At 38.0% G+C, this 14,068-nt stretch overlaps 1 protein-coding gene across 1 annotated transcript; it reads right to left on the bottom strand.

Moving 5' to 3' along the window:
* Nucleotides 1–201: 201 nt before the first annotated feature.
* Nucleotides 202–8,344, bottom strand: LOC122065388 (kinesin-like protein KIN-14Q). The gene is made up of 17 exons (XM_042629196.1): nucleotides 8,017–8,344; nucleotides 7,831–7,908; nucleotides 6,855–7,471; nucleotides 6,597–6,765; nucleotides 6,389–6,450; nucleotides 6,074–6,290; nucleotides 5,928–6,004; nucleotides 5,755–5,854; nucleotides 5,553–5,660; nucleotides 5,289–5,465; nucleotides 4,757–5,042; nucleotides 4,469–4,630; nucleotides 2,908–3,123; nucleotides 2,766–2,803; nucleotides 2,282–2,445; nucleotides 2,041–2,166; nucleotides 202–1,281 (listed from the first exon to the last, which is right to left on the bottom strand). The coding sequence occupies exons 1-17, from the start codon at nucleotides 8,099–8,101 to the stop codon at nucleotides 457–459; spliced, it is 3,507 nt and encodes a 1,168-aa protein (XP_042485130.1). The 5' UTR covers nucleotides 8,102–8,344; the 3' UTR covers nucleotides 202–456.
* Between the last annotated feature and the right edge of the window lie 5,724 nt (nucleotides 8,345–14,068).

Here is a 14,068-nt window from a genome sequence, read left to right as displayed (position 1 = left end):
CGGATGTTGAAGATCATGGGTGAATGACAAAGATTGTGTTTGGTATGATTTGTAAAAATTCTTGAAATGAATTATCAACTTCAAAATCCATACCAACACAACCTAACTCCTCTCTTTCTCCTAGGACCTGACCTTCCATCAGAAAACTCCCATTTACGACAACCAATCACATAATATTCTCTTCTTCCATAACATTGCAAGTTTGTCCCACGATTTCTCTGTTCTTGACAAAACTGCTAATTACTGTTCTCTTAGAAGTGTCAAGAAGCTTAGATAAAATTGGAAAGTAAAAGATGGATCACACTATGAAATCGGGAAGAAATTCACAATTTCACCTTTGTATAGGGACAAGGGAGGGGGGGGAGATGAAAAGAACTAGTTACAATAAGGAATTTACATCAAACAATCTGGGAGTGTAGAAAACCAAGTAGAGGGAACATGGCCCCTGCCCACCCCTCACCTCACTCCACTGCCAACAATCCAACCTCTCTCCTTTTCCCGTTGGCTCTGTTTTTGCTGCACTTCTTTACCTGCAACCAGTACTCTTTGTGCTAACCTCCTACTACCCCCAATCGATACACGCACTTTCTCTATCCCTCCATTTACTCCCACCCTTCGCTGCTGCAATGGTGATTTAATGTAAATCTTCTTTTGAATGCTTCTTCTCAATATGCTGCTCACCTTCTTAGTACCCCCACTTTTCGGTCCCTTGAGACTGTGTAGTGTTTGGTCTGGCAAGCTACCTTCTTCACTTTCTTCTGGATCTTCTTTGATGGGGTCAGGTTGGGCTGGTGCCAAAGTTAATAATGGTGATGGCAATGTTGCCATGCTTGGTGATGGTAATGGGATTAGTGAATTACGTCTAGAAGCTGATACCATTGGAATCCGGCGTGTAATAGTACAGATGGAAGCTCTTCCAGTCCTTTTGGGTGGTGGTGGTAGTGGTTGTTCAGACATCTTGGGTCTGTTCTCTTTCTCGGCAGGATTGCTGGGATTGCTGTTCTTGAGAATGGCCTCAGTTGGAGAAGCAGTTGCAAATTTGGAGATATTGTTATCTGAGAGTGGTCTGAGGAGATTCATGACATCTTTACCCAATGAACTAGCTGGTTCATTGGCAATCTTCTGGTTTCCAAACAATGGAGTTGCCAGTGGAGGCTTCATAAATGCTGTTTTTTGCTCTTGTAGTTGCAACTGCTCCTGCTGCTGCTCTGCTATAATTGTGTCCACTTGCTGTCTGGCTAGTTTTCTTTCTATAAGAAGTTGTGATTCCAACTCTTTCACCTGCAGGAAAAAATATCATGACGTATGAGCTTCACTGAATCAAGGGTCTAGACTCTAGACTAAACCTCTCTCTAGCTGACTAATAGGTTTTTGTCTACATTGATAATTCTTAAGTTGGCAATAGATAGCACACCCCCACCCCCAGGAATAAAAAGAAGAAAAAAAAAGGGGAAGAAAATAGAATAGAAAATCAGGTACTAAGAGGACAGGTGTAATGATGAATAATCAAATTCCAAACTTTCAGAATCATGGTTGCTAACAATGGTAAACTAGCATCATCAAAGTGTTTTAATAAACCATGTGTGAAAGGTAAGAGAACTGAAGTCCAGTTTTGGTGGTGGAATGAAAGGTATCTATTGGAATTTAGCAGTCTGAAAAATTACTTTTTAAGGGACTAGTTTACATACATGATCATGTATGAAACACAGTCACACTTCGGTCATCAGATTATGAACATGAGAATTAAGCATTCCTATCCAACAGATGAAGTGTTGACCATGTTTCATACATGATCATGTATGAAAATTTTCACCTTACTTTAATGTAAATACTTCGAGAAATTTAAGATTTTGAAGTGAAGGAAGCAGAAGCTCTTACAGTAGACAGTAGACAAGTGAATTTATGACAAATTTTCTAGTTAATGTAGAACAATATTCAAACTGCTTAGCAATTGACAACTGTAATTAGAACCACACTTAATATTGCGACTTTCACTTTTTTCTCCAATTAGACAGCTTGTAAGTAGAGCTCTGGTCATACCTTGTCTTGTAGGTTTTTATTATTGAGATCTCTAGTCTTCACTTTCAATTCTAGACTGTGAATTGTCTCCTCCAGTTTCTTTATTGATATCTCTTTGCTCTTCATATCATGCTTGGTCTTCTCAACCTAGAAAATGGAAAAGGACTTGTTGAGAACAGGAACAAATGAATCAAAAAGTTTTGGTCAACCCATAGTGATCCTTATACTAAAAGAGTATTGTACTTCAACCAGACATTTATACCATCTGTTTGTATTTCACAAGCTCAATGCTGTCTAATTGCTTCTTGGCTGGACCAAGCTCTATTCCTCTTACTCTGCTTGCAAAGTTCAGTGAGCATAAAGTTTCACTCAGGTCATTCTCATTTGGACTGATCTGTACAAACATCAACGCCTTTGAATCTCCACCTGTCGATATAATCTTAAAAATTAGATGTTTTCGAGATGTTTCTATAATGGTTTTCTTCTAGCAAGGAAGAATTGAAACAAGAAAAAGGAAATAACCAAGTAATGGAAATTTTTTTTTGGGGGGGTGGGGAGTGGGGGATGGTCTCCTTCAATTTGTAAATATGCACTTGGTAAAATCAGCCTGACCAAATGAACATGACTATCCAACCGTGGGCTTTCTCTAACATATATTTGTGTATAAGCAACTAAGCATGTAAAAGCATTTCTTCCCAGTTTCCACCCTCTTCTCAGAGCCTTGCAAGATATAATAGATAAAGTACCTAGAGAATCTTGAAGCAAGTGCGTGAGCTTAGAATTCCTACACAAAGTTTTAAAGGACAATTGAAAATGTTAACAGTGAGTGATCAATAAAGCAATTCCAACGCTAAGAATCCCCATCTGACCAAAAGGAATTTTCAGAACCTGAATGGAATATGAGGGCTTCTGGTTGCAAGAGCAAATATAACATCACCAAGTGCAGAAAGTGATCTGTTAATGTTTTGTGTTTCCTTTAGGCGCTCTCCTTGAACATCTGTCTTGGCTATTCTCTCACTTCCGGCTAGGTCAACAAGCCATAGTTTGCTTCTTGTGCATTCCCCATTTATCAGGTTTTCTCCCTTTACCATCACACAATGAATACTGTAAGGGGATCACCACACTTGTCAGTCTCATGCATTAAATGGTTCCATCACAGTTAGTACAAAAAAACAATAAATAACAAGAGCATTACATGTTTCCATTTTAAACCCACAGATATATATTAGTCTAACCAGGTTCAAAGAGATAGATATATTTTTCTTCCATCCCCTAATTCTATTTCTTCTTCTCTTACTTATTGAAATCTCCTAGCAAGTAACAGTTGCACAACTAAACCATTGAAGGAGGAGAGGAGAACAGAAGAACATTTGGATGTGCAAAATGATGTCTACAGACATATAGTCCATATCACTCACACTTGCAAATGTAATGCTAACAGCTAGTTTTGGGAACAATCACCCTATATGAATATTGATAAACTAATGAACTCAGAAGGAATGGAGAAATTTGTAAATAGAAGGCTACAATTTGTAGGTGAAGGAATATAAGATAATTTCTTTAATTTGGGCTAAGGGTGGGGGGAGTGGGAGAGGGGATGGTTGTCTTTACGAGTAATGCAGGTCCATTCCAAAAAATAGTTCTTTTTTGCTATTACTTGGTTATATTGTTCTGTTTTAGATGCTTTTATTGTAATGGACAAATTATAAGGCCAAAATTTTAAGTCAATAAGGGGTACCAGAGATGAGTGTCTTTAAGTGTTTGAATTACATTATGATACTTTTTAGCTAGGTAGAGTGATATTTCGAGTCTAATTAATGTCAGACTAGTCAGTATTAGTGTTTAAGTCCATTAGATTGCTTAATGGTTATTTAATTCTAACAGAATTTTTTTGAAGCTTACTCAAACAAAACTTTTGAGTTCTATATGTAAGGATGTAATGACCCATCAGATTAGAAAGTTCAATAAAATTTTATTTATGAAAATGTGTGAGCTGTGAAATCTTTTCCCGTACCCCCTCTCTCTCTTCTAAGTGACTGTTTACAGTTCTGTTCATGGGTATTGTTCACAGTCCCAAACAGCCTTCCTATCTCTTCTCTTTCTTCGCTTCTTTATTCTTTCTTTCCCCATTGCAGGCTGCTGGAATACAACAAGTAGCAAGCTCATCCCCCTTGATTCAACAATAAATCTCATCAGACCCAGGCTTATGTTGCAGCCAATTGAATTGTTGATTCCTACTTTAGGATTAGGATTGGCTGGCTGCGTCAGCAAGTGGCCTTGTTATGCCTGTTAATCAATACTACATTGTTTGGACCAGATCTTAAATCTTTTTTTTTCCACTTCATTCACCATCTCATATCTAAGTTTGGCAACAAAACAGATTCGAGTGCCTTAGTTGCAAGGGATGAGTTCAACTGTCATGAGAGAAGAAAAAAAGAGGAGAACGAACCAGTGGGATCGGCTACTGTGTTCATTTGCATTGGTTGAGCCAACAGCCCTAGCACTGCTGCCCATCTGTAGAACTTCCCAGACCTCATTCATGTTGTTTACATGGGCTTCAACAAGCCCTGGAACATGATGGATTCCTTCTGCAACTTGCCTTATTTCAAGCCTACAACAACAGTATACAAGCAAAAAAACCAAGCTGTTATTAGTCAACAAAAACCCATATTCTAGGTTTGTTTTCATACATATCAAGAATATATCTCTAGAACAGTAGATGACTTTTACACATTACCTCTTTGGTGTGACACCTGTCTGAGACCCTGGCACCAACAAATCTCTTATCTGCTCATTATAGACTTCTAAGACACTTACAGAAATTTCATAATGGAAAATTCCCCTTCGATCCTTGATAATGCGAAATAGCTCCTCAAGGGTCCTGTAATTGACTCCTCGTGCTACTTCTGTCCCCTCCATTGTAAATGTCTTGCCACTTCCTGTCTGTCCATATGCAAATATACAGACATTGTATCCATCTAAAACTGATGTTGCCAAGGGGGATGTGTCCTCAAACACGTCAGCTATTCAACATCACAAACAAAAGCTAGTTTAGGGCAATCACAGAAAAATAAATTAGCAAATAAAATAAGTTAAACATCTGAGGTAATTGTTAAGTGAACTAATAACATAGTAGTATGTAGTGCACATGTAATGAGACATCCTACATGGCTTCAAATTTATCAGGAGTTAAAACAATCCATCGACCTAGTGATGATACATCATATATACCCTCTATGATAAGAAATTTCTTTTGATCAATTTATTACCCTGGTTTGCTTGTGGCGTAAAGACAGAGTCAAACTTGAAAAACTTCTTGGATGCTCCATTCCCTTTGACCGTAAGCTCTCCATCTTTGGCAAATTCAAAATCAACTGCCATTGCAGTTCCTCCAGCAATTTCTTCATTGTTCAGAGGCCTACATCTGCAAAAAACTCTTATGTTCCCTACAGAAAAGAAAAAATGGCAACAATGTCAATAGTCTTTCATGTTCCCCAGTCAAATTCTGCAGTCTTATCAACCATTTTTCCGACCTTTCAGCTCCAGGACTTTGTTATAAATCTCTTTCCGTTCCTTTGCACCTTCAATGAATTTAAGTTTGATGTCCTTGAACTCTTTTTCCATGTCCACATGCTGATTCACTTTTCAAAAGGAAAGAAAACATAAATTATGCTCAAGGACTAATTAGAAGTAATTGAGATTGAGAGAAATGATGCAATAAGCATATTGATTTACTTGTGGACTGAATGGTATGGGCCATTTGTGCCATTTCTGTAAGGCATTTCTTATATTCTAATCCTTCTTCTGATAGCTTGATGTGCTCCATTTTCAGAATCTGCACAGTTTTCTAGACCAGTTTATAACTGCTTTTTGATCCAGAGAAAGAAGACTAGTTAGGATTCCAATACCTTGAATCTTCTGGTCAAGTCTCTAAGGGATGAGAACCATTGACTTTTCTCCTTCACTTGTCCCTCGATGGCAAAAGCTATTAAAAGAGAACCGTCAGGATGTTGTTAGACAAAACTAAAGGAAAATGACATGAAAATTCTCATACCTAATGACCCAACATGCATGGACTTGCGCATGAGCTCATTCTGGAGCTCATAAAGAGACCTCCAAGCTTCTTGGCATTCTTTGCTTTTCAGTTCATTCTCCCTTTTAATATCTTCCAAGGCTTTTTTGGTTTCTGTTAATTCTTTATACTGTAGCTCAAATTTTCTTCGTAGCTCCCAAACCTCTCCATTAATGTTAGAGTTGAAGTCATTACAGTCCTGTAATGGGTGATATATGAAAAACAGGATTATTAAATTGTCGTTCAAGAAAAGAATATTGGTATTGGTACTTAAATGATTCTTAAATCAGGTATTACTTCCAGTTCTTTATGATCTCCTGTTCGAGATGATTCTTTCTCTTTGGCAATTTTCACACTCCCTGAGCCAAAAAAAGGAATTGTTGGTTTATTGTAAGATAATGGTCTGAAGTGACAGAATTATCATTCTTTAACAGAAGGAAATACTATTTCTGCTCTCACTCTAGAATTTCAAATATCGAAACCAGTCCTAAGAAGTCCAACTGACCTGTCAAGCAATCTTTCCTTATTGAAATCCCACACACAATGGGAGTTCCTATTACTCCTTCAAAACTGATAGATAAGCCCTCTTTGCTCTGGACAGAAGTTTTTAAATCACGTAAAACCAGAGCCCTATTTGAACCTACCTTAGCATAAATGTCAATTCCAGAAACTACCTGCAAGAGAATTGACTCTTCATGAATAAATTTTTTTGTGCAATATGATCAAGCAAGAAATACTAAAAAAGAACAGAAGGGATCCTCACCTTCTCCTCCTGTATAAAGACATTGAATATCCTCATCCCTGGAGGGCCATCAGTGAATATAATCTCAGCTAGATGCAAATCAACAAAGTAATTTCCAGGCTCAAAGTTTTGAACTTCATATGAGAAATTGCCTAATCGAGCACTTTGGTACAGTGCTAGGCATTCGTTGCAATCTTCAATTGTTTCATCTGTTGTGAAGACATCGCCACCACTGAAATGCATGTCCTCTAGGAAATCAACCCCCTCAGAAGTAATAGCTATGCCTCCTGCATTTATGCTTAGCACACGAAGGTAATTCCTTGGACACATGTGGTGGGTGGTTGGCTTCATCAGTAGCTCAAGGGAAGCCTCAGGAATCATGCCTTCATTAGAAGTCTGCACCTCTGGGAACAAAGCCGACATATTCCTTGTTGGGGATTCAAGGTTCTGTCCAACTTCTAGGCCTGTGATGCCTTCCTCTAGAGATATCTCTGTCTCTGTGGATGCTAACCCGTTTCTTTGGTTTCTGTTCTTTAGATATTCTGGGGTGTCTTCGTATCCCATACAAGTGATATCAGGTGAACCAGCACAGATGACCAAATCCGGGGATGTAAGTGGAAAACCCAACAAGGAGCGATCTGGAAACACGACCAGAAGATCATCAAATTCAGGACTTCGGAATCAGGGAATAGCGATAGATTCAAATCCTTTCCCTTCTTTACCAAAATCCCCCTGAAATTTTCCATCTTAATAAGTTTTCTTGCTCAATCTTCGCCAAGAAAAATCCGCCAAATGTGCTCTCTTTCTCCCAAAATAAAAACTTCTAGTTAAATTTAAAGATCAAATATATCATTTTATCCCATTATAAAGAGGGGTTTCACCATAAAACACCGTTCTTGCCGAGAAATGTCTATCAAGAGATCTTCCTTGAAAAGAAAAAAAAAAAAAAAAAAAAAAAAAAAAGATTGTGGCTTAAGACTAAATTCAAATACATTACCGTCAATAGGGTTATGATGAGAATCATCAGGATCAGCCATTTCTACAGTGTCAAAGCTCCGCTCTTGCCACGAAACGTCTGTCAAGTAAAGTGGAACCAGACAACCAAAGAACCCAAATGAGAAATCATAAGAATTTCGTTTACCCAAATAAAGACTATAGATAGAGAAAGCCCCAGATATCTTACAATGACAACTCTGTTCCTGCCAAGAAGCGTCAGTGAGGAGAAGTGGGTCTTGCCATTGATTATCTTCCATTGATAAAGGAAGCATTCAATGTGTTAAGGTAGGGTTGAGGTATGATTGCCTTTGAATCTTTGGTGGGGGGAGGGAGGGAATGGGAGAAATGTAAGTTTCCTTTGAAATGCCGCTGATTTCGTTGGGGAAAACATTCAATAGTGAGTGATTTACTCTCATTCCGCTGTAATGTTCTAGACTGTAGAGTTTAGACTTGGGTTTTTTGAAATTTGAATTTTCAACCGTTCACCTCAATTTTAGCCCAAAAAAGTGTCAAAAGTATACTGCATGGATTCTCTTAGTCCATTTGCTCCTTCTAGGCTTCCACCCCCAAAATATAAAATGGTCCATGCGCTCCGAAGTAGCACCACGTGATAAAAGGTTGTAGACTTGTAGTTCTAAACCAATCTCAGACCTGTTGAAGATTTTTGCATGACATTAACAAACTTTTTAATTGTTATCATTTTATTATTTTTATTTTTGGGAAGTATTTCCCTTTAGGGAAGCATCAACAAGGGTGGTTTTGTAGGGCTGTCATTTCGCCCACTATATGTCTGGTGCAAGAGCCATATTCCTTTACAGAGGTTTTATTCCCTAGATTTTTTTAATAACAACATTGATTTTTTTTTTTTTTGAATACATTAACACATTCAGTGAAACTTTTTATTTTTTTGATAGAATATATTCAACAAAACACAAGATATACAAAGAAATTACTAACACGAGGAAGCATGGATTTAGTTATCGATATCGGTATTGGTATTGGTATTTATCGATACCAATCTGGATTGGATCGAATTGAATTGGTGCATATGCGCCAATTTTGCTCTTACTTTAAAGAAAAACCCCTGAAACGATAGGGTAATTGATCCAAATCGATCAAGTATTGGTATCGACCTTGATATGGTCGATCCAATACCGATACTTGAAACCATGCGGGAAGGGGGAGAGGAAGAAGGAAAAGAAAAAGAAATACAAATTAAGCCCAAGAGGGAGGATTAGCCCCTAAGAAAGATCGGGTCGAATTGGTGCATATGGGCCAATTTGCCTTTACTTTCAGGAAAAAAAAAACATTTTCTTTGCGGTTTTACTCTTGAAACTATAGGGTAACCGACTTGGATCGATCAAGCATCGGTATTGGTCTTGATATGGCCAATGCAGTACCGATACTTAAAACCATGCGAAGGAGTGTGGATTAGGTTCTCGTACGAGAATGATTCTCGTACGGGCTGATCCGTACAGATGGAATACACCCAACAACTCTGTGGTGGATTCCATCTATGCGGAGGACTTGATCCGCTCTCACGGAGAAGAGGGAGAGAAGGAAAAGAAAAAGAAATACAAAGCCCAAGAGGGAGGACTAGCCCCTAAGAAAGTGGGGGGGGAGCCACAGCAAGAAAAAAGGCAAACTCCATGATTTAGAAATGAGCATGTTTCTAAAAGTGTTAGGGACTTCACTGAATACACAACCTAGCTTTTCCCCTAAACATAATGAAATGGCGTTAAAGATTTGTTGATGCGTTCTAGACTTAATCGTCCAATCTCCTCAAGTTCCTCTCAGACCAGACAAGATAATTGGGAGCACAAAAAGCCAAGCCATCTCTTGATGAACTCCAACGTGTTCCCAAGGATTTTCAGAGTAGCAAAAAAAAAAGGATTTTCAGAGTTTCTTGTGGAAAAATTGCATAAATGATATTGGGGTACACACTACATACCAACCTCAACAGAAAACAGATTGTGCAGTCTAACTTTTGCCCATGTTGTGAGATTGTTAAAGAGAGTTGAGCATGCCCTTTTCTTGTGTCCTCATAACTCAACAAGCTTAGGTTTCCTCTTGCGTTTATGAGATCTACTTCCCAACCAAGTTGGACCATTGCTGAGTGTATTTTGAAATGGGGAAGGACTCGATGTATGACTAAAATGGAGCAATAGGAATGCTTTACAACCTATGTTGTTATTTTATCGAGGATTTAGAAGCATCAAAATGACATGACTTTTGAGAACTCTATCTTCCCTTTTGTCCATGGGTGACTATAGTTGATAGGTATGTAGGTGAGACCATCTTTGTGTTGGATATGTGTGTCCATCAAACCCGATTTATCAATAAGACTGTTTTATTTCATTTATGAATATCATTTATTTATTGGGTTTGTAAGTTGTTCCATGGGTTTTCACCCAAAATTATTTTCGGCTAGGGATAGAATCAATCATGTTCATATGATTGTTACATTGTATGTTACCAGGGATGTGATTTCAATACATAAATATAAGTACACATATTGTGTGTGTATAGAAAAGAATCTAATAAGAATCTCGCATGTATTACTGTTAGTTGTGTGAAGACGAGATTCATACCCGTCACTTGATCTTCGACCTGAGAGATTCTATTTGTTCCAGTGTTGTATCATGTGTTTTGGTAAACCAATGGTTGACGTCCAACGGACTATGTACATGGGATCACTGCCCTTAATTGGGTAATATCAAGGAGAGAGAATGTCTGTGTTGATTGAACAAAAATTTGGTACCAGTATTGTTTTTGTAAATTGTTTACAAATATATTTTTAATATAAAAAATAATATTTTATTTATTAATTTTTATTTAAAATATTTTTTCAGTGTCTGATCATGTTCATAGAATCTCTGAAATAGACATATACAATGAGTTGGGGTTAGGCAGTATTAAATTATATGCCCTACAGCTCATTATGGGATATTGAAAAAGTGGAAGGTCTTATATGCAAATTAAAGAGTTAATATTGCATGACAAGATTTGAGAATATTAAATGGTTAATTATCTTTGTATTTATGGTAGTGGATAAAATATAATTTGATTATATTTATCACCTATAATAACAAAGATAGTAATCCCTGTTAGATTCTACCTCTTCTCACTTTAGAAGCAAAGTAATTGTTCAATTTGGAAGCTGTTTGCTACCACCAATATTTGGCTTTCTTTATTTAGAAAACAAATATTTGACCAAAAGAGAAAACCCTAAAAGAGGTTTTATTAGATAAGGGACAAGGGAAAAAGAGATTTAAATCTCTTGGAACTTCCTCTCTTCTCTCCCATGTTTTCTCTCTCCCCTCCTTTTATCCTTTTTGAGTGAGTGTGTATGAACGAGAAAACTTTAATGGTAGATTGTTCTTCTCCAATTGAATGTGGATCGTAGTTTCAAAGTGTTGAGATCAATCCTACGGTTGCTCAAGTATGGAAGAACTATTATCTGGAGGAGGAACTTCAATTACGGTTCCAAGGTAAACCATTTCATTCCCATGTAGTTAATTTTTGTACCGTGATTCGAATGCAAGAGATCTCAATCCAATCCCTTCCGCTTCGCGATTAGGTTCCCACCAACACTTTGCACTTGGAACTCATCATGTATCTCCAACTTCTTCTAGGGTTGGTCTTGGGATTTATCCCACTCCTGGTTCTTTCCACATACTTTGACACATCTTTCTCTATGAAGCCTACAACTATTATGGCTGGGCTTTCTTGCTTTAGACGACAATTAGAAGTTTGTTTTTGTGGCTTCGGACCAAGGTTCAAAATCTTAGGTTTCGAAGATTTTGGCCAAAACTATTGAAATCAGGTACTTTTTTGGGCTATTGCTAGAAATTTGAGCTGAAATTTCTGAAACTTGTTGAAGTTTGGGTTGAAACCATCAAAACTTGGCCGAAACTATGTCCAACAACTACTTCCAAAATCTTATTCCAACTAAATGGACTCGGTTACATGGTGATTCCAAGCAAAGACGAGCACGGGGATTAATGCAAAAAGATTGATAAGTTATGGCTAATTATAATAAGTGTCGATTGTTAACTTAACGCACGACTACAAATCAGCCACATGCTTATGATGACCGACTATAATAAGATATTGGCCGTTTACCTAACGTACCATATGGATCAATCAAGTCAAAGTGTTTTGTAGTGCTCTAGCCCCATTAACCGTGCATAATATTGTCCTCTTTGGTCCATGGGCCTCAAGGCTTTAAAATGGGTTGTGCTATGTTAAGAAGGCTAAAGGTTATTAACTAGCCTTGTAATCTTTCCTTAAGCGATGTGTGACTCAAGTTTGTACACCCTTACCGATATTCCAAACTCCTAATACTTGTCGTATTCTTGGTGGGGACACCTTACCAATCTCCCAGGCAGGTCTGGTACTTGTCGTATTCTTGGGTATCACAACTTTCCCCCTTTCAACATAGGTTGTGGCCCACACACTGTCGGGGTCTGCTCTGATATCATTTGTAATGCCCTAACCCCATTAACCATGCACAATATTGTCTTCTTTAGCACATGGGCCTCAAGGCTTTGAAATGCATTGTGCCATATTAAGGAGGCTAGATGTTATTAACTAGCCCAATAACCTCTCCCTAAGTGATGTGAGACTAAAGTTTGTACACCCTCATCGATCTCCCAAACCCCCGGTACTTACCGTATTCTTAGTGGGGACACCTCACCGATCTCCCAGGCTGGTCTGGTACTTGTCGTATTCTTAAGTGTCACACTTTCTACATGCATTACATCCACTATCAAGACAATCTATCACTCAACCTACTTTTATGAAAGGAGTTATGAGATAATGAATTCTTGACAGGCCCGCTAAGCACAAAAGTAGCAACCTGAACACACAACTCCACATTGAAAACTATGTTTTCAGAACACAACTCTGCATTAAAATAGGAGATAGAAAAAAGATTGATTAGGAACATAGTTAGTTAGTCTTACTTTAAATATGTGTGTGAATGTATCAATCCAATTAATTCTACTAGGATGGTCAATAAACTATGTTTTTTTCAAAAATTTCGGACAAACTAGGTTTGTTGCTCGAGATTTAGAACTATGCTTGGGACCATGATTGCTCGAGCAAAGTAAGTATGGGAGAGGCTATGGCTTATAGGCTCGATACGAAGTATGCTTTAATTTTTTGTATTGGTAAGATAGTTTTGTAAACTAACTGCTTGTAGAGGATCTAAATAGTAAATCTTATGTTGAACACTATGAAATTAATGGAAAACCATTAAGATTTGGAAAACCAAATTTTTTTAAAGGTGGTTTCTCACTCATATATACTATGTAGTATGTACACATTAATAAACAATCCATGAACATGACCATGGAGCATGATTCTTATCTCTTCCTTTTGTAATTTTCTATTTAATATTAAAAGTTCTATGATTCACAATCATTGGTAGGCAAGAAGAGAGAGAAAAATTGTGATACCCTACTTTTTAAACCCGGTCTAATTACAAGGTTGACCCGGCTTAACCATGTAGGACCCGAACCAGAGAGGGTTAAGGCGGGTTCCTTATGGACTATGATGGCAAGGGTGACTCTAACATAGGTTGGCCAGACAAGTCTTAGTCAGTGCCAGAGGAGACGGGTATACCCAAGCCGTGCACGTGCACATATCATAAGGCCATGTATGGATAATGTTGGTAAGTAGACGTATCGTAAGGCGCATACGTATAATATACCTTATGCCGAGAGTCGAATTCCATCAAAAATCCACTTGTTAGCCCATTTTCGGCCCTCAGGTGGGCGGTCACAGGTGGGCGCATCTGCCCACCTGAGTGACCCACCCATGTGCTACTAATGATTTTAAGAAAGTATAAATAGCATTATTTGTGTTTTTCAATATCTCATTTATTACACGGAAAGTTGGTGAGAAGATTTAGAGGAGAGAGAAGAGAAGGGAGAAAAGAGAACAAAGAAGAAGAAAGGGGGAGGAAGAGGAAGAAGAAATGGATTTAAGCGGCGCCAAGGTTTGAACTTCCCATTCCGACGCCAGAAAAGTGATCTCCAACACGAGATCTACGTTTAGAGGTGAGCGAAGGCTATGTTCCTTAAACTTTCACCATATCCAAGTGAAACCCTTGATTTGGGTAGAGTTCCTTGAGGTCTTGTAAATCTCCCTTGAGATGATGAATCTAAGGTTTAATAGATGGTCTATGTGTTGATTTTGAAAGATTTGAAGAAGTGTTTATAAGGTTGGAGAAG

This window comes from Macadamia integrifolia, unplaced genomic scaffold, assembly GCF_013358625.1.
Source record: "Macadamia integrifolia cultivar HAES 741 unplaced genomic scaffold, SCU_Mint_v3 scaffold1992, whole genome shotgun sequence".
Classification (NCBI taxonomy): Eukaryota; Viridiplantae; Streptophyta; class Magnoliopsida; order Proteales; family Proteaceae; genus Macadamia; species Macadamia integrifolia.
The sequence above is the reverse complement of the archived record's forward strand: the minus strand, read 5'-3'. Positions and strand labels throughout refer to the sequence as shown.